Source organism: Lithobates pipiens, unplaced genomic scaffold (genome assembly GCF_037356315.1).
Source record: "Lithobates pipiens isolate NorthernLeopardFrog02 unplaced genomic scaffold, aLitPip1_a1.2 Scaffold_22, whole genome shotgun sequence".
Classification (NCBI taxonomy): domain Eukaryota; kingdom Metazoa; phylum Chordata; class Amphibia; order Anura; family Ranidae; genus Lithobates; species Lithobates pipiens.
Window position 1 is genome coordinate 65,222,841 of NW_027507784.1, and position 21,545 is coordinate 65,244,385.

The window sequence follows — 21,545 nt, forward strand, 5'->3', positions numbered from 1 at the left end:
TTTAAAGAGACTTTACATACACTTGCAAAAATATAAAATTTAAAAATCTAAGAGTTCAGATTCTCTTAACTTTTCTTTAAACAATACTAAAAAGGGTCTTGGTCAGAATGGCTAAAATAAAAATAGAAATGTTGCAACACACACCGTTTTCTAAGAAAAATCTGTTCCAGGCTACGCTCAGTGTTCTTCACGTGGGCAAAGGCATGAGGAAGGTGTAGATCAAAGTAGAGGTCGACCGATATGGGTTCTCTGGCCGATGCCGATATTTAGAAATCGTGGCGGCCGAGGCCGATATATGATGCCGATTTTTTTGGGCCGATATGTTAGGCCAATTTTTATTTATTTTTTTCCCTTTTTTTGTCCCTTCATCTCATAAAATCTAAGTTGGACACCTTTCACACTGGGGCGTTTTTCAGGTGATTTTGGGCTAAAAAATAGCGCCTGTAAATTGCCTTCAAAACGGCTCCCCTGCAGTCTGTGTGAAAGCCAGAGTGCTTTCACACGGAGGAGATGCGCTGGCTTTACGTTAAAAAAATTAAAATAAAAAAAATCCTGCAAGCAGCATCTTTGGAGCGGTGTAAACCACTCCTCCACCACTCCTGCCCATTGAAATGAATGGGCACCACTGCTGAAGCGCATGCAATGCGATTTTACAGCAGCGCTTTACTGCCCCGCCAGCAGCCGAATAGCGGGGCTAAAATGACGATAAATCACTGCTAAAACTAGCAGCGTTTTACCGTCAACGCCTGCCCGCTCCAGTGTGAAAGCAGCCTTAATAAGTGATGCAGAAAATTTCTTACACATTTATTAAACAAAACTCCAATTTAGATAAAAAAAATACAAAAAAAAAAACTATATATTAAATACACAAAAACAGGTACTCAAAACTTTGACGAAAAAAAAAATAAATAAAAAAAAAAAAAAAAGAGCTAACTTTACGGTTTTCGTTTTTTTTAATCTGTGTATTTTTTCCAAAATAATTGCGTTTGAAAGACCTCTGCGCAAATACCGCGTCACATAAAATATTGCAACAACCGCTATTTTATTCCCTAGGGTCTCTGCTAAAACAAATATATAATTTTTGGGGGTTCTGAGTGATTTTCTAGCAGAAAATACTGGATTTTTACTTGTAAGCATCAAGTGTCAGAAAAGATTGTCTTTAAAATGGTTAAACTGAGAACTTCTACACAGGGAGTTCAGTCCATTGAAGTGTAAACATTGTATCTCTTTGATCTTTTCTTGGAAGCCTGCCCAGAGAGGAGGAAAGTCTCTTCACTGATAAGTTCAGGCAACTTACATTGACTTCTATTACAGAAGTATTTTGCAAGTTGCTCTGAACATGTAATCGGCTTTTTTTATCAGCACAATCGGCCGAATGCCACAAATGCCAAATATCGGCCGGCCGATATATCGGTCGACCACTAGATCAAAGTTCAGCTTTGATGATCCTTTTCAGCAGAGATAAATAGCCCAGGGTTTAGGGGGACAAAACACCCCTAACACAGCTAAGATTTCTAGGAAAGACATTTTACCCCTTCTATTACTCTACCTATTCTAGTCTGGTCCGGTCACAAAGCATTTGAGTATAAGACCACTTCCACTATGGTTAGGTACACTCACAACCTACAAAAGATCTTTTGCAAATATTACAAAGTTGCACTGAACCTAATCCCAATTGACATCACAGCTAAAATATATATTAGCAGTCCTAGAGCCTGTTGTAAATCTTTGTATCAATGGTCTAGCATGATCATTTTAAGGGATAGGTTCACCTTTAGTAACATATTACAAAAGTAACACAGTGCCCTCCTCCCCAGACAGGGAAGCTACTCCGCACTGTTCCATTTTCTAAACTGACTGCGAGGATGGTGACGACACCCTCTTAGTCCGTTAGCTCTTCCTCAAGCTTTGTAACTAAAAGCCTGTAAGGCGATATAGGCACAAACCTGGACTGTGCAGGAGCCTGACATTGCATCCGGGATCCACAGATGACAGGTGCAATGCTCTGCAGGCTGCTGAGGAAAATATACACACAAATTATATATATATATATATATATATATATATTTTTTTTTTTTTTTTTATTATAGGTGAACTTATCCTTTACTCTGTATTTTGCAAAATTACCATTTGTTAAAGACCCCTTTGATAATTTTTAATTTTTTTTTCTTACCTTATAACAACATTTAGTGCTTCATAGGCAATGACAACTGACTGCACATCTTTATTTAATACGTTTTCTAATGTAGAAAGTATTGACGGTACCTGGAAAGCAAGAAAACTATGTCATCAAATTATACAGAAGGTTTAAAACAGATTGACGTCAAATTCCCGGGGTATGAGTTTGGAGGCATGCTTATAAAAGGGAACCATTAAAATACATTCCGAGGAGACTCTCATTCAAAAAGAAAAAAAAGTTTCCTAATGAGATTAGCAATTCAACGTTTTGTGCAATAGTAGATTGGCTAAATACATTTTTGGAGAACTCACCGCCTTTCCAACATCTTCTGCAGAGAAGTGCTGTTTTGAAATCACCCAAAGTGCTCTTGTGCATGTGTTTTTATCAGCTGATTTTACAGCAATACTGTTAAGTGACTGCAGTAACTCTTCCACCTCAGTTGCTAAAAGAAAAACCATGCATAAAATGATTAAGGAATGTAGCTAAGTGTGCACAGAACATACAGGCCTCTCCTTTCAAAAGGAATGTGTGAACTAACAAACTGAGTCAGCTGAACACACACCCCAGTTCCAGGGATGACCAGCACCATACATTTTATCCACGAACATCTGATGGAATTTCTGAGAAACGGCAAAGAAAAGACCTGGGAGGAATGGTTTAGAATGGCACATTTTAGGTCATGTCAATCATTGGCCTAGCAACCAAGGGAGCTAATAATTTACTATGCAACTACATGCCCCTAATTCTAGTTATAGAACGTTTCCAGTTAAACTGCAATCATTGATCATACACCATGAAATAAGCTATTCAGAAGCTCAGTATGTAAATATAACTAAAGAAAGCAAATTTACTGTACTTGGACATGTTTTAAAATGCAGTACACTAGGAGCCAAAGTTGAGAGTACAACAATGCTAACAGAAAAATTAAACCACTTCCCATTTAAAAATGTCAAAACACAGATATACCTGTATGGTAATGGGCCTAATGTTTACAGCAGCGGCTACGTTTTTTTTTTAGTTTGCGGAGTTGTATAGCTGATGAAGGTCAATAAGGTCCACAACATTTTCTATTTAGCAAGATAATGGTTAAATCTAAGGAAACGGATATACCAGCATCTGTTCCGATACTGAGTACTTGTAAAAAAGAAAATGCTCCCGATAATTTGCAATTTGCATCTGAATTAAACAGGAATGCGATGCCTGTCCAACCCGCATTCGATTTGCTGCAATGCTCCTGTGTGAACCCAACTTAAAAAAAATCACTATGAAAAGCCGGGGTTCACACTAGAACGATGAGGAACCCACATGCTACTCGGACAGAAATCACAACATGTTCCTGTTCAAATTGCATGCGATTCCTTGCATTGCAATTTGCATCCATTAATTTTGTATGGATGTGAATCACACCGCAAGGTATCGATACGCGTACTTGCTGATAAAAACGGCATTGGTGCCTCCCTAGTTAAAATCTAAGAGTCTGAAAAATTCTCCACATTACCTTTGCTTATAGCTGAAGTACAGCATGACCAGGCGATTGCACATTACAGCTTTCCAAGCAACCTATTCAATAAAGCCCAACTGCAGCCTAAACCATTTTTTTTTTTTACCAGGTTTTGCACAGGAGGCAGTATAGATCCTGTCAGGTTTTATTAAAGTCTGTGTCCCTATTGGAGAAATCTTCCCTTGTTGGGACAGGAAGGGAATTTTTTTTTTTCTAGGAACGCACATAAAATAAAATAAGGAAGGCTTTCAAACTATTGGCTAATTATTACTGTCTGTCTTATTGTTGAAATGACAACCACTCACCTAATTTTTTGGCCAGGGAGAGGAAGAGATGTGAAATGAACAGGATCAAAGTGTTAAGAACCCAAAATATGACACCCCCCGCACAAATAGTAATGAGAAAATATCAAAACAGCAATAAACTTCCCTCAGGAGAAAAATGATCATCATTACTAGTAATACCTGATAAGCTGGATGCTATGTTACTATAGAATACACAAAATCCCAATGCTTGAAGTGCTGCGTTACTGAGGTCTGAATTCTGGTGAGAAATGTGTGCCTGCAAAATAAAATTCTATGTTAAGGGCATATGAAATAGAAAAGCAAACAGAATCCTGAAAAAAAATAAAAAAAAATAAATAAAAATGAAATTTACTGCGAACAAATCAAAAAATATTATCGATAGGAGTAAAACATTGTCTCAAATTTGAGTGCAAGTATACCCCCTATCATTTTCAGCCAAGGAAGCTGCCATCTTGGTCGCTGTTTAAACTTTAACTGCCATGATGCTGCACATGTGATCAGTTATGACACCAGCCATTGGATGGTTTGACGGTTTGGATGAGTGTGACAGTTTGTTTAAATTAATGGGTTTAATTCCACTTTAACCTCCTCGCGCCCGCCCTATAGCCGAATGACGGCCGTAGAGCAGGCGCGTTCGTCCGGGCGGTCGTCCCTGGACGGCCTGATGTATACTTCCGCAATGCGCGCCGCCGCGGGCGCGCATCGCGGAAGTTCTGTGTTCGCTGTGTCCCCCGGGGACAGGCAAACACAGATCGCTGTAAACGGCCAATCACAGCGGCCGTTTACAGCGTGATCGGCGTGTCCAATGGGAGATGATCTCATATGTAAACATATGAGATCATCTCGCAGCGCCGCTCTCCTTCCTCGCACAGACAGTGCGAGAGGGGAGAGATGAACGGCTGCAGCGGCAGCCGTTCTGATTGTGGAAAAAAAATAAATTAAAAAAATGAAATAAAAAGTGCCATCCGCCCCCAGCAGTGCCATCCGCCCCCAGCAGTGCCATCCGCCCCAGTGCTACCTGCCCCCAGTGCCATCCGCCCCCAGTGCCACCCGCCGTCAGTGCCACCCGCCGTCAGTGCCACCCGCCGTCAGTGCCACCCGCCGTCAGTGCCACCCGCCGTCAGTGCCACCCGCCGTCAGTGCCACCCGCCGTCAGTGCCACCCGCCGTCAGTGCCACCTGCCGTCAGTGCCACGTATTGTGCGAGAGATCTGTCTCCTAGCACACTCCTGACTGTTCGAGGGTCAAAACTAGCACGTCAGAGGTGGTGTGGAGCAGTGGCTTATGGCCCTAACAGTACGGTAAGCATAAAAGATATGTGCACAAATGTATATATAAAATTGCCCAAAGAGAAAAGAGTGAATACACTGTAATAAAAGTACAAAATATAAGAATATATACAGTGACTTATATAAAACAAAAAATAGTGATTAATAGGATATTATATCACAAAAGGAGAAAACAGTGACTGTGGATATCAAAAAAATAATCACAGTGATGAAGTCCGTAAATGGATATATAGTCCAAAAAACAATCATACAAAGTGCCAATAACAGCCAGGATTCTGTGATAATGTGACCGAAGAAGACAATGTTTCACCATGTGACGATCCCACCACCGTATAGGGTGCAGGCTTACCGGATCTGTATGACCCTAGCAGACATACGCCTCAGGGGTCAATCAAAGCTTGTGATCCCAATAAAAATGGTCTCAAGGATTAGATGTGTCAGTCATGGTATATACGATCCCAACAGATCCCCACGGATGGCTAGATGTAGTCAATATTCCTCATGTACATGTACAAATCCAACAACGACTCATAGGCAGGCATAGAAGATGAGAAGACAAAGCCAACATGGCATAATAACGTTTTTTTAAAAAGCTTTAATAAAAAAAATTTTTGCTAAAACTCACATTTCCAAGAAAGATAATCAAGCGTGTCAAAGAGGTAAAAATGGCAGTAGCGGAGTCCTCCCGACGCGTTTCGACCCACCGGTCATCATCTGGGGTAGGCTCACACTACTGTCCTACTGCCTTATATAGGTACTCACACAGTAAAGTGATGAAATTCCTCCATGTGTTGTGATTATGCCCACTTCCGGTATATCCAAAATGGCGGGCGGGCGTGCGTTCCACGCCTCGATTAATCTGCGTTCCACCCATATATCTACACCTTTTAAACCCAGAAAAAATAATTGGAAGAGATGGTAGTTCTACTTCCGGTTTCCGGAAAAAATGGCGGCCCGGCGTGCGTTCCACGCCTCGCATTAGATGCGTTTCACCTATTCATATTAATGTGTGAGAAGGAGATATAAGCACTGACTTGTTCCATATATAAAAAGGGCCGGCATCTATAAAATTGGGATATTGTGGGCTTACAAATAATAAAGAATTGCATCCAAAACCCTTTTTGAAAATGGTGATCAGGAACCGGAAGTGCGCATCCACACAACCCGGAACCGGAAGTGAATGTCCATCACTTCCGGAGCGGAATGGGGAAGTAAACAAGACATGAATACAAAAGAATCACTGTCTATTCTCTTATACTAATAAGAAGGTGGCGCTAATGACACCTAGTGGCCACTAATAAAATTGCGGCTTAATAATGCAGGAAATAAACTATCTATACATCACACTGTGCAAAAAATACATCACGTGCTATAGAATAATAATAACTTTATGGTCAAAAATGACTGTCTGACCATATGCCATAAAAATGAATGGATATTATTAATAAGATCATTCAAAAAAGTTAAAAATAAAATGAAATAAAATAAAAATATAGATATGTAAAATAAGAACTACTACATGAATGATACCCAGGGTAAAAGATACCCAATGCCAGACTATAAACCTACCCAATGCCAGACTACACAACACTAGTATCAAAAGGTCCTATGACTCATCAATGAACGCATTAATGTCCCACTCCACATTCATACCGAATGGGGAGTGGGACTGAAGTTCATATATCCAAAAAGTCTCAAGCCTGGAGACCCCACGAGTAAGGGGCCCCCCTCTCCAAGGTGGAATATATTTATCAATCACGATAAATTGAGTGCCACGTAGATCATTATTGTGGCATTCCCTATAATGTTTCGGCACCGTGTGCTTTGATAATTTACTTCTAATCAGGGAAATATGTTCGCCGACCCTTATAGAAAAAGTTCTAGTGGTCCGGCCAACATATTGCTTCCCACAAGGGCATGTTATTAAATACACCACATATTTAGTTTTGCAGGTGCAAAAACATTTAATTGAATATCTTTTACCAGTTACTGTAGATGTAAATTCTGAGATTTTTCGTTGTGTCAGTACATTATGCTGACAAACACTACACTTTTTGCACGGGAAATAACCTACCATGTTATGAAAAAAAGTGGACTGTGTTGGAGGATTAATGATATTAGGGGCAATTTTACTTTGCAAGGTGGGAGCCCCTCTAAATAACACATTGGCTCTTTCAGGAAGGTTAGGACCCAGTACAGGATCCTTTCTCAAGACCTCCCAATGTTTACTGAAAATCTTTTTTACCTGCCTATGTTGCATATTGAAAGTGGTTATAAAGGACCATTTAAATTTCTCACTGTCATTCCGAGGGATTTTAACCTGCAGGAGAGTGTCCCTATTTATATTCAAGACTTCCTGTAGTTGTTTTTCTAAAGTCGGTCCATGATACCCCTTATCTAGAAACCGTTGTTTTAAACAATTTGCCTGATCCACAAAAGTACAATCATCGGTACAATTACGACGCAGTCTAACAAATTGACTGCGTGGAACGGAGGTGAGCCAACTTTTATGGTGGCAACTATCCATGGCAATATAGCTGTTGCGGTCAGTGGACTTGAAGTGGGTTTTGAAACTGAAACCCCCTGAAGAAATTCCAATATCCAAATCAAGAAATTGAATTCTTTCAGTGCTGGTCTGGTAAGTTAATGAGATTCCCCTGTCGTTGTTATTCAAAACACCAAAAAATTCAAGAAGGGCATCGGGGGTACCCCCCCATAGGAGGAGGATGTCGTCTATGTATCGGACCCACAAAATCAATGATGGGCTCCGCTGAGCATAGACGACATCCTCCTCCCATTTGGCCATAAAAAGATTGGCCAGACTGGGCGCAAATTTCGCCCCCATGGCCACACCCCTTTGTTGTGAGTAATACTGACCACCAAACCAGAAATAGCTATGGCTGGTGGCAAATTCCAATAATTCTATAATGTAATTACGTTGACAGGGAACTAGCGTGCGTTCTTGGTCAAGAAAGAAGCGTACCGCTTCTATTCCTTTGTCCTGTGGAATACAGGTGTACAGGGATGAAACATCCGCAGTAGCTATAATACATTGTCCTTGGAACTGTAGGCCTTCCAATTTTCTGATGGTATCCCCAGTATCTTGTATATATGAGGGCATCTTTCTCACGAGTGGTTGAAGATAAAAGTCTATGTATCTACCTATGCGTGCTGTAACCGAATTTATGCCACTTACAATAGGTCTACCGGGGGGAGCTGTTATGCTCTTGTGGATTTTAGGTAGATAATAGATGGTAGGTATTCTAATAATGATCTACGTGGCACTCAATTTATCGTGATTGATAAATATATTCCACCTTGGAGAGGGGGGCCCCTTACTCGTGGGGTCTCCAGGCTTGAGACTTTTTGGATATATGAACTTCAGTCCCACTCCCCATTCGGTATGAATGTGGAGTGGGACATTAATGCGTTCATTGATGAGTCATAGGACCTTTTGATACTAGTGTTGTGTAGTCTGGCATTGGGTAGGTTTATAGTCTGGCATTGGGTATCTTTTACCCTGGGTATCATTCATGTAGTAGTTCTTATTTTACATATCTATATTTTTATTTTATTTCATTTTATTTTTAACTTTTTTGAATGATCTTATTAATAATATCCATTCATTTTTATGGCATATGGTCAGACAGTCATTTTTGACCATAAAGTTATTATTATTCTATAGCACGTGATGTATTTTTTGCACAGTGTGATGTATAGATAGTTTATTTCCTGCATTATTAAGCCGCAATTTTATTAGTGGCCACTAGGTGTCATTAGCGCCACCTTCTTATTAGTATAAGAGAATAGACAGTGATTCTTTTGTATTCATGTCTTGTTTACTTCCCCATTCCGCTCCGGAAGTGATGGACATTCACTTCCGGTTCCGGGTTGTGTGGATGCGCACTTCCGGTTCCTGATCACCATTTTCAAAAAGGGTTTTGGATGCAATTCTTTATTATTTGTAAGCCCACAATATCCCAATTTTATAGATGCCGGCCCTTTTTATATATGGAACAAGTCAGTGCTTATATCTCCTTCTCACACATTAATATGAATAGGTGAAACGCATCTAATGCGAGGCGTGGAACGCACGCCGGGCCGCCATTTTTTCCGGAAACCGGAAGTAGAACTACCATCTCTTCCAATTATTTTTTCTGGGTTTAAAAGGTGTAGATATATGGGTGGAACGCAGATTAATCGAGGCGTGGAACGCACGCCCGCCCGCCATTTTGGATATACCGGAAGTGGGCATAATCACAACACATGGAGGAATTTCATCACTTTACTGTGTGAGTACCTATATAAGGCAGTAGGACAGTAGTGTGAGCCTACCCCAGATGATGACCGGTGGGTCGAAACGCGTCGGGAGGACTCCGCTACTGCCATTTTTACCTCTTTGACACGCTTGATTATCTTTCTTGGAAATGTGAGTTTTAGCAAAAAATTTTTTTATTAAAGCTTTTTAAAAAACGTTATTATGCCATGTTGGCTTTGTCTTCTCATCTTCTATGCCTGCCTATGAGTCGTTGTTGGATTTGTACATGTACATGAGGAATATTGACTACATCTAGCCATCCGTGGGGATCTGTTGGGATCGTATATACCATGACTGACACATCTAATCCTTGAGACCATTTTTATTGGGATCACAAGCTTTGATTGACCCCTGAGGCGTATGTCTGCTAGGGTCATACAGATCCGGTAAGCCTGCACCCTATACGGTGGTGGGATCGTCACATGGTGAAACATTGTCTTCTTCGGTCACATTATCACAGAATCCTGGCTGTTATTGGCACTTTGTATGATTGTTTTTTGGACTATATATCCATTTACGGACTTCATCACTGTGATTATTTTTTTGATATCCACAGTCACTGTTTTCTCCTTTTGTGATATAATATCCTATTAATCACTATTTTTTGTTTTATATAAGTCACTGTATATATTCTTATATTTTGTACTTTTATTACAGTGTATTCACTCTTTTCTCTTTGGGCAATTTTATATATACATTTGTGCACATATCATTTTTGTAGCACTATAAGAAAACGTGTGTAGATTGAGCGCTCGCACTACATTTTTGATCTATTGTCCAGCTAAAAAATCCCTAGTTTTAGCGTGCTGGCTGCTCATCATATACATTTCCTTATATATATATATTTTTTTTTCCATTATTCTTTTTCAATTTTTCTTTTGCGCAATATTGTTGGTGTATATTTTTCAGTACGGTAAGCATATTTATCCTTACCATTGTACGACTTCTCTGGTTTGCCTGGTTTATTTGGTCTTGTTGGCTCCTTTCGATTGTTCAAAGAGGCAGGTAACTTATTTCTCGCCTGAAGCTGTTTTAACGAACCTGCTAATGGTTTTCTGCTGACTATTATCTGTTCAGTGTCTGTCATTCTGAAGAATTGCAAATTTAGCAGACTGAAAGTGCAGCTGCAGGCGTGTGTCCATCCTCACCCCTAGATTGTGTCTCTGGTGGTGGGGTGGAATTCTGCAGGCATTTATAGACGGGGTTACTCGAGGTTGGCTGTGTAGGACCTCTGAGGGTTAATCTCAAACTGTGAATTAGGGCAGTTTGAAAGAAGGCTTGCGGATGTGGCAGCCTTGCAACCGTCTATGAATGTTCTGCTCGGGAAAGCGTTCCTGAGGGTTTAGCTCAAACTGTGAATGAGGGCAGTTTGAAAGAAGGCTAGCTGGAATTTGGCAGTCTTGTGACTCAGGTGAGCTTTTCCCGAGAGCTATCTTTGCAGTTCAAAGAGTGTCAGGTGTCATGTCCTGTGTGTATTTGTCCATTACTGTTTGATATACACGAAGAGGGTGATGGTGCGAGAAAGTGGCTACCTGAAGGATCAGTTGGGCCATAAGCCACTGCTCCACACCACCTCTGACGTGCTAGTTTTGACCCTCGAACAGTCAGGAGTGTGCTAGGAGACAGATCTCTCGCAGGGATGCGAGCCCCCACCCTAGGAATTCTTTGATAAGACAGCAGTCAGAGGAGTATTAACCACTTTGTTGCCTGTATTCTCCTCTTAAGCCGTCCGCTTAAAAAGAGAGAGAGAGAGAGAGAGAGAGAGAGAGAGACAGACAGAGAGAGAGAGAGAGAGAGAAGGGAATGCTAGAATGTGATATTAGAAGAAGAGAGAAGATGTTGTAAGGTGCAGAAGAATGGCATGTGCTGATAAGAAGAAAAAGTAGAGTCTGTGTGATAACGGCTTATTGGATGTGGCAGAAGCATGGAACAGGACGGCAAGGTCATTGCACAAAGAAGGTTGGATAGAAGAGTAAATCAAGAAAGATGCAAATTGTGCTATGTATGTGAATCACAGAGTTAAATGTGGCTGTACCGCCCCCATATACAAAAAAACTGGAACGAAGGAGGAGAGGGACAACTAACGCCCACTCCCTTCTCACCACCCCAACCCGAGCATAACCCACTGTGACCACTCCCAGGCGGCCATCTTGGTACACCCAAGCCCTCGCTTCAGGCACAGCCCAGTGCACTTACTGCCGGCGGCCATCTTGGTACACCCAATAGGCCCAGCCGTGGCATATAACCAGTTCTTCCCATTTAAACCAGGATGGTTCCTACCACACACCTGTCTTCCCTAATATGGAAGCACTACCTTCACAGGCCGGATTTGTTAATGATGAAGAAGCATCCGAGTGGGAAGACCAACAACAGGCAGCAAGGCCACCTGCTGATTTAACCCCTAATCCGGCTCCGGACTCACAGTTCCGAGAGGATCTCAAACATATGCTGACAACCATGAGAAACAGTGCCCATTCTCAGCCCCCCCGCCCCAACACCAGTCTCGGTTACCAGAAGGGGCACCGGTGATGTATGTCGCTTTTACCCCATCACAAGCAGCAACCTTAGTGACAAGTCTGCCTGACCCAGAGAAACAGCCAATGCTCTTCTACCGCAGGATAGTGCAGATACAAGAAGCTTACTCAGCTGCCTGGAGAGACTTGATCAGCCTATGCCAAATTAAAGCAGGACATGTCTTTTGGCCAGTTATGCAGGCGGCCCTACTATGATGCCTGCCTGGCAAGTGCCACTTCTTATACCTCAGGCTTGGAGTTCTGTGCACAACTCCGCGACTGGGCAAAGGAGAAATTGGCAGATCAGACCACCACAATCCAAGATATTGCCCAAGATAAAGGGGAGTCTGTGGAGAAGTATCATGCTAGACTCATACAGGCCTTTGAACATCTGGGCTTTTCCCTCTATGAAAAGACACACACACACACGTGTTATCATCTGCTTTTGTCTCAGGACTCAGAGAGGATTTCAGAAAAAGCCTGATGGTGGCCCGCCCTGAATATCGCTCAATGAAAATGTCAAATTTACTGTTGGTGGCCAGAGGGATAGAAAACCAAAAAGGAAAAAAACAACGCCCCTCATGGTAACACAAGACGAAGATCCTGCCTACACTCGTCCACCACCACTGCCCAATACCTGGGAAAAGATCATCTGTTACAACTGTGGGAAGCGGGGTCACATCAGAAGAGTATGCAGAGCCCCAAGACATCTGAGACATGACAGGGATCCCCGCGAAGGGCAACGTGGACATGGACCTTCACCACCACGCCCCAACTCATGCTAGGAAATGAGAAAACCCGTGTCACCCCTTATGACAGTGTCCTCAAATGAGACTGGGGGACCCCTAGCAAAGGTCACGTTACCTATACAAGGAAAACCTACCACTTGTCTCATTGACATGAGTGCAGCCAGGAGTGTGTTGAGGGCTGAGGACCTGCCTGATAATTCTTTCCTTTCCACTATTGATGTTTCCTGCGTGGGAGTGGATGGGGTGCCCCGCTCCAGTCCACTCACTGAGCCTCGCCAAGTGGGGACATTTCCTGATTTGCTTACCAGATTTGTGGTGTCCTCTACATGTCCCTTGAATCTACAGGGAGCTGATGTGCTGTCCAGACTACAGGCGTCAATCATTTTCACACCTATAGGGGGGTGAAGTTACATACTCCCCTATCCTTGGAAGACTCATCTGCTTTGTATTCTCTGCCTCTCCTGATGACACTTCATGAAGCAATAACTCCAAGTTCAATACCAAAAGAAGTACTTGACAGAATTCCTGCGTGTCTATGGTCCACAGGCCCGGAAGACATTGGTCACTTAAAAGTGCCACCAGTTTCAGTCAAGCTCAAAGAGGGCGCATCATTGCCCGGAAACCACAATACCCACTTAAGTTGGCGCAATCAGAAGCTATCTCGAAACATGTAGCTGCCTTGGTCCAGAATGGGGCCTTGATCCCCTGTACCTCACCATGTAATACACCTCTTTTTCCTGTCAAGAAGAAAACACCTAAGGGAGAACCTGACAGATACAGGATGGTGCAGGATCTGCGAGCAATTAACGAAGTCACAGTGTTGGACACCCCAATTGTGCCAAATCCACATACCTTATTATCAGCTGTACCTCCAATGGCTGAGTACTTCACTGTGGTGGACCTGGCAAATGCATTCTACAGTGTACCCCTGCATCCTTCCTGCAGGTACCTCTTTGCCTTCTCCCACGAAAAGAAGCAGCAACGTACCCAGACAGTTATGCCAGAAGGGGCACAGAACTCTCCAAGCTAGTTTGCAAATGCTACGGCTATCATCCTTGACACATGACAAGAGGATCACCTGGAAGTGATTCTCCTCCAATATGTTGATGACCTTCTCCACTGTGCAGCTGACTTACCCACTGTTGAAGTCACCTCAGAAAGCCAGTTGGGCTATCTTGCCACACAGGGTTGCGAAGCCTCAAAGCCCAAATTGCAGTGGTGCTCAACATCTGTAATTGTTCTTGGACACTGTCTTGTCCCATGGGACAAGACACCTCACTGAAGACAGGGTGAAAGCAATCTCTGACATCCCACTGCCACAAGGCCAGAAGCCCCTTCATTCCTTCCTTGGACTAATTTCCTATTGCAGAGCATGGATTCCAGAACTCTCCCTACTGATGCAAGTTTTGTATGATGCCCTGAAATCAGACCCCTTCCAGATGTTTCCTGAAGCAATATCCAACTTTGAGGCCTTCAAGCACACCATCTCTGGCGCTAGGGCTCCCAGACTACAACAAAACGTTCAAACCCTTTGTATCCGAACATCTGGGACATGCTACAGGTGTACTCGCCCAATCACACGGCATCTGCCTACGCCCTATAGGATATTATTCCTGTCGGCTGGATGTGATAGCAAGAGGAGGCCCATCGTGTCTGTGAGCTGTCTTTGCTGCACAAGCCTTGTTTGACAAAACTTTGGACTTGGCTCTCGGACTCTGCCTCGTTCTGCTTGCTCCCATGACATTGCTCCCATACTCCACCAAGATCCAGCCGAAACATCTGTCCATTGCCAGACACTTGAGACTCCTGTGTTTCTACCTTCTAGACAGCATTACTCTATTACGTTGTCAAACACCGAAACCTACCACCCTTCTTCCACTTCTCGAGGGGGGTAAGGAGGAGGAGTCGAGTCTTGACTTGTCACCCCATAACTGCATCGAACGAATGCGGCTGGAAACCACGCATCTCCCCACTGTGAGTGAAATACCCCTGCAGGATCCAGGTCACCACTGAAAACTCGGTTCTCCAAACTGAAACCTTACTGGTGATGTCTGCACAGGTGGCAGAGCTGCAAGCACTTACTACAGCATGTAAATTGGCAGAGGGAAAAAGAGCCAACATTCATACGGACTCAAGATATGCTTTCAGCGTTGCCCATGATTTTGGTGTTATCTGGAAGGACAGAGGGTTCCTGATGGCTGCAGGAACACCTGTGAAACATAGCTCAGCCATCAAGGACTTGATGGACGCCCTGCTTCTCCCAACCCAAGTGACTATTCTAAAGTAAAGCACACGACAAACTAAACTCGAAGGAAGCTCGAGGCAATCTAGCCGATTCAGCTGCCAAACAGACAGCCAGTGTTCCACGGGAAGTGGACAGCAGGGTGGTAGAAGAAGACCACTCCATGCTTATCCTACAGACTCTCCCAGTGGACAGAGTTTATCTGAAATAATTACAGGAAGTAGCAAGTCCGGATGAGAAGGAAAGCTGGAAACGGAGAGGAGGAACTCTCAGAGATGGACTATTCGAGTGCAACAAGAAGCCTTGTCTACCCAGGAGTATGTACCCAGCCATGGTGCAATGGGCAAATGGAACTGCCCACTTGACAAAGACTCTTATGAACTTATGAGTTACTTCATTGACCAACAACTTCTGCAGATCATGCACTATCTGCGACAAATGTAACCCAGAATGTACAGAAAAGGCACAGAAGAAGCACCCGGCAAAAGCTCTATACCCCTTCCAGAGGATACAAATTGATCACTCCCAAATGCCAAAGGAGTGACAGATTCAAATACGCCCCCTAGTGGAGGTGGACATGACTGCCAGGACCACAGCTAAGGAACTACTGAGTGAGATAGTATGTAGATTTGGGGTCCCAGAGGTGATAGAGAGCGATCAGGCCCAGCCTTCACAGTAACCCTTACAAAAGATTAGGGCAGCACTGGGGGTTCAGTTGGCTCTACACACCTCTTACCACCCTCAAAGTAGCGGGAAGGTAGAAAGGATGAAAGGGACACTAGAAAAACAGGATGTTAGAAGATGGCCCAAAAGACTAACATGAGTCGGCCAGACAGTTTGCTCATTGCCCTGTTCAGTGTCAGACACACACCCCGGGGGAAATATGCCCTATCCCCTTATAAAATTTTGTTTGGTTCAGCCCCCAGACTTGGCTGTTACTTTCCACAACAGTTACAGTTGCAATCTGATGTGTTGACTAATTATGTAACCGCATTATCAGGAGAATTAACCCAAATGCATGTCCAGGTGTTTTCTTCCATTCCAGATCCTGAATTAGATACAGGAACACACCAACTACTGCCTGGAGATTGGGGGCTGGTAAAGAAATTTGTGAGAAAACATTCTCTTGAACCCAGATATGATGGTCCATTCCAAGTTTTGCTGACCACAGCCACCTCAGTGGAATTGGCCGGGAAGAATACCTGAATACACGCTTCCCACTGCAAGAAAGCTCCACCCCCGAGGACAAGATCCCGCCCACTTCATGACGACCATGCTGCATATCCTTTTTCTGTTTGGTCTAGAGGGGAGGCCCAGGAGGTGGTCATCACAAAAAATGATAACATAATTACATTTTGGTACAACTCTTCAGGTACACATGTGACCACCTTTACCTTTGATTACTGTGACATAGTACCTTGTCTGTTTGACTCTTTCATGGCAATGCCATTGGTACAGCGACATCCCTGATGGTAAGGATATACATGTGTGTTTTACAGACAGTTACTGGGGCCAGAATTGTGGTTCCTGGGAGGGTCAGTGGGTTGGAACATAGGACCAGATTAGAGGGTATCTGGACCAGTGAATGTGCCCTTGGAAAGGTGATTATGCCCCTCCATATCCTAGCAGAAGATACCCCTGATACATACACTGACCCAACACACAGTCAGAGGAGGAAGCGAGCAGCTCTCTCTCCGGAAGCTTTGACCCTCATGTGTACGTAGACGCTATAGGGGTCCCAAGGGGGGTCCCTGATGAATTCAAATCCAGGGATCAGGTAAAAGTTGGTTTTGAGTCTTTGATCCCCATAAAAAAATGTGAATAAGAATGTAGATTGGATCAATTACATAAACTATAACCAACAAAGATACGTGAATTACACTAAAGAGGCCCTCCAGGGAATTGCTGACCAGTTACCCCCCCCACTTCCTACATGACATTCCAGAACCGGGTGGCCTTAGACATGGTGTTAGCTGAGAAAGGAAGTGTCTGTAAAAATAGAAAAAACGGGAATCTGTTGCACCTACATTCCTGATAATACCGGCCCAAATGGTAAAGTAACTTTAGCTATAAAGAAATTAGAGGATCTGTCATTGGAGTTGAAGAAGAACTCCGGTATTACAGACCCATGGGATCAATATTTTAGCTGGATGAGTGGGTGGCAGAAGGTGCTCGCCCAGATAGGGGTAACGGTACTAATAATCCTGGTTCTTTTACCCCCCGATTGTATGCTGTATTCCACCTTTCGTAAAGAAGTTAATGAGCAAGGCTGTAGACAACAGCCCACCTACATTTCTCCACCAAGAAGAAGAGGACCCTCTTATGATGGAGGATGACAAACCCTTCACTCCTCTACAGTCACTCCCTGTCCAAAATCTCACAATCCTCTAGGGTTATAGGGGTAGATAGCACCTGATTGCCCTTCTCCAGCTGTATCGAGGGGGGTAGTGAACTAGTTGCTGCCCAACTCTATATACAGCCTAAAAGAGTTGCTGAGGAGAATGAGCCAGGTGAGGAGGACCTTTTAGATGAGGGACAGAAGAAAATAGCCATTTTAGGGGGGACTGTTAAGGAATCCAATGTACATAATGATAATCAGAAAATGTCTATTTGCTTATGTGTATACATGTTCCCATGCTCCTTACTTATTATGTAATATACAGATTGACTTTCTGTTCGGAGCCAAGATGGCGTCCACCCCCTACATCCCACGCGTTAGAGGAATGCATTCGAGATAAGGGAACCAGCTTCAACCAAACTTCAAGCATCAAGTTTCTTCATTTCTCTTGTATTGTAACCAATAAGATGTACCAATTAGACTGACATAATAATGACGTATCTTTCTGTATAAAATATTAACACCGCCCATGAATAAATCAGTATTTAGAAGTAGCCGAGCAGAACATATCTCAGAGAGTGTTTACTTCTAATGTGCATGCACATTTATACTTTTAATTAGGAATAGCAGCAGATAACCAAGAACTAATTTATAGTTCTTATCCATTTCAGTATCAGTGCCACCTGCCGTCAGTGCCACCTGCCGTCAGTGCCACCTGCCGTCAGTGCCACGTATCAGTGCCATTTGTCATCAGTGCCACCTGTCAGTGTCACGTGCCATCTGTTGTCAGTGTCACGTGTCATCAATGCCACTTATCAGTGCCATCTGTCATCAGTGTCACGCGTCATCGGTGCCATGTATTAGTGCCATCTGTCATCGGTGGCACATATTAGTGCCACGTATTAGTGCCATCTGTCATCGGTGCCACGTTTCAGTGCCACGTATTAGTGCCACGTGTCATCAGTGCCACGTATAAGTGCCACGCGTCATCAGTGCCACATATTAGTGCCATCTGTCATCAGTGCCACATATTAGTGCCATCTGTCATCAGTGCCACCTGTCATCAGTGCCACCTGTCATCATTGCCACGTATCAGTGCCATCTGTCATCAGTGTCACGTGTCATTGTCCTGGTGCTTCAAAAGTGTAATAAATAGTCAACAAGTTAGATGTGTAACTTATGTTCCTAGAACACATGATGGCGCTACCTGCATGTTGGGCCTCTCTATGTGGCCAGGCTGTGAAAAAGTCCCACACATGTGGTATTGTAATACTCAGGAGGAGTAGCAGAATTTTTTGGGGGGTGTCATTTGTGGTATACACATGCCACGTGAGAGAAATAACCTATTACAATGACAATTTTGTGGAGGAAAAAAAAAAATAATGAAAAATCTTAATTTTGCAAAGAATTGTGGGAAAAAAATGACAACATCAAAAAGCTCACTATACCTCTTACTAAATACCTTGGAATGTCTACTTTCCAAAAAGGGGTCATTTGGGGGGTATTTGTACTTTCCTGGTTTGTTCGGGTCACAAGAAGCGAGATAGACCACCAGTACATCAGATGTGATCAATTTTGTGCGATTCGCACCACAGCTTGTAGACTCTATAACTTTCACAAAGACCAAATAATATCCACTAATTTGGGTTATTTTTACCAAAGATATGTAGCAGTATAAATTGTGACCAAAATTTATGAAGAAAAATTAATAATTTGCATAATTCTGTCACAGAAACAAAGAAATATGCGTTTTTTTTCAAAATTTTCGGTCTTTTTTCATTTATAGCGCAAAAAATGTAAACCCCAGAGGTGATCAAATACCACCAAAAGAAAGCTCTATTTGTGGGAAAAAAAGGACAAAAAATTCATTTGGGTACAGTGTTGCATGACTGAGTAATTGTCATTCAAATTGTGAGAGCACCGAAAGCTGAAAATTGGTCTGGGCAGGAAGGTGTTTAAGTGCCCTGTAAGCAAGTGGTTAAAGAGTAACTCCATTTTTGCTGAGGGGAAAAAAAAAAAAAAAAAAAAAAAAGATTTGCAAACTTTGTTGCAGAGTCCTCCCCGATTCTGCTCGGAAGAAAAAGCTTTAACTGTGGTGGGAGGTGCTTGTACTATGGAAAGGCAGGAGATCCATGTTCCTGCTTTGTAGGAACACAGAACAGCGATCTGCCTTGTTAAATGTCCCAAATGATAGTGGAAACCCATTGATGGGCTCCGGCTGTGTCCAATCACAGCAGGAGCAGGTCGCCGCTGTGCGCCCCAGATGCGCAGGATCATGTACAGGTACGTGATCCTGCCCAGGGGAGCTGCCTTGCCGAGATAGAGATATATATAGATTTACACACAGGATACGGTCAGCAAGCAGTTACTCATCCCCCAATAATCAAACTTTTTATGCCAAGTTAAATCATACACACAGGAGACACCTTTCTTCTTACCTTAAAAATGTTAATGAGACGGGAGAACTGCTTTCCAACCGAGACATTGAAAACTTTCCCATCTTCTCCACTAAGACGGCTACAAAGAGGATAAAATGTCAAATTATCACACACAAAACTGGTATACATCGCCCTAAATATTTTTATTGTGGAATATAAAATTTAGTGCAACATTTAATATTAAAAAGGTCTAGAGAGCAGAATGGAAGATGAAACACCACGGGCTTGATTTACTTGAAGTGTATGCAAACCCCTGCCCTCTCCTATTTGATCACCTCTGGTCTTTTAAAAGTAACATTGAAAATGTTTTGGTATAGCTGCTTAAATGCAAAAAATACTTGTTGTTTTTGCTAGAACTTTTGTGAGATAACTTTCTCTGCACTCTGCTGACTGACATTTGCTTTGTTCACATCTATCTCTATGGATTACAGAACCAATTCCCTCTGGTATGGACAATAAGAGAAGGGCAGTTCTGCAGTCATGTCTTGTTTCTGCTGCTACAAAAGGAAGCGTGAACATTGCTATCCTAGGACAGTTGTGTTCCTGGGGAATCAACCAGGTACAAAAAAATAAATAAATAAAAAAGCCCAAAAGAAAAGTAAAACTAATACAGCCACCACACCCAAGGACTGGAAGGCTGCAATATGTTACATTTTTTGGGCCCTGGATACATGTTGCCTCCCTGCAAAGGTAACACATAATGGGCTACTATGCATCGCATAGTAGCCCATTATGTGTCACTTACCTGACACAGGAGCCAGCAATGTCACTGCTGTCCCCTGTAGTATGGAGCGTCCATCTTCTTCCTGGTGTCGCTGCTCCGGCCACTCACAGCGCCGGAGCAGTGATGTCGTCACTCCCGCACATGCGCATGGGAGCCGCCACTAACGGCACATCGGCGTTAGCAGTGGCATGCTGCTAACGGTGATAGTGCGCCTGCGTGCTGCTGTCTACGCCACATGCGCCATAGACAGCAGTGCCTGTCTTTTAGTAAATATATCCTAAGCCGTGTAGGTTTAGGAGATATTTCTTGGACCTACAGGTAAGCCTTAATCTAGACTTACCTGTAGGTCAAAGTGGTTTGTAAGGGTTTACAGCCACTTTAAGAAGAAGCTGTTCACCTAGCAGAGTGGGTATTCACAGTTAGTCATAGTGAAAACAGCTTCCCTTGTTTGCTAACATTTAGTTAGCTCAACAGCCCCAAGTCCTTAGTAATTTAGGCCCTGCATCCACTGCAATAATTTGCACCGCTGAAATCGGGAATGTTTCTAGTTCCAAAATGCAATTTTACTCACTTGGCAATCGAGAGATAAGCGTCCGTCTGTTCTGTATGTGAGGCAGATGTGTCCTCCAAGGTTTCTAGTAGAGGCGAGAGTTGAGCGTTTTCTGGATTAGCAGCCATATTCCCAAAAAACTGAAAAGAAATGAGAAGCAATTTAAAATAATTGGCCTAGTTATCTGCAGTAGGAATGAACGATTATCTTAGGCTTCTTTCACACTGGGTTCAATGGCAGCACTTTAATGTCATTTTAGTGGTGCTTTTCAGATGCTAGCAAGGCGCTTTTAACACCCGCTAGCTGCCAAATGGGTTAAAACCCTGTGTTTCAGCGTTTCTGAAGCGTTGCGCTAAAAACGCCTAAAAATTGCCTCAGTGTAAAAGGGGTCTTTTTCCTT

At 43.0% G+C, this 21,545-nt stretch overlaps 1 protein-coding gene across 2 annotated transcripts in view; it reads right to left on the minus strand.

The window, feature by feature from the left end:
* The window catches only part of RIF1 (replication timing regulatory factor 1), a 79,021-nt gene that overhangs the window by 52,231 nt on the left and 5,245 nt on the right, over positions 1-21,545 (minus strand). For both annotated transcript variants that reach the window (XM_077447718.1, XM_077447717.1), the window contains exons 2-6: positions 21,167-21,285; positions 19,872-19,950; positions 4,145-4,241; positions 2,491-2,621; positions 2,174-2,265 (exon numbers count right to left, since the gene is read on the minus strand). In XM_077447718.1, coding sequence (XP_077303844.1) covers positions 2,174-2,265; positions 2,491-2,621; positions 4,145-4,241; positions 19,872-19,950; positions 21,167-21,273 — 506 coding nt within the window. In that variant the 5' untranslated portion in view covers positions 21,274-21,285. The remainder of the gene's footprint in view (positions 1-2,173; positions 2,266-2,490; positions 2,622-4,144; positions 4,242-19,871; positions 19,951-21,166; positions 21,286-21,545) is intronic.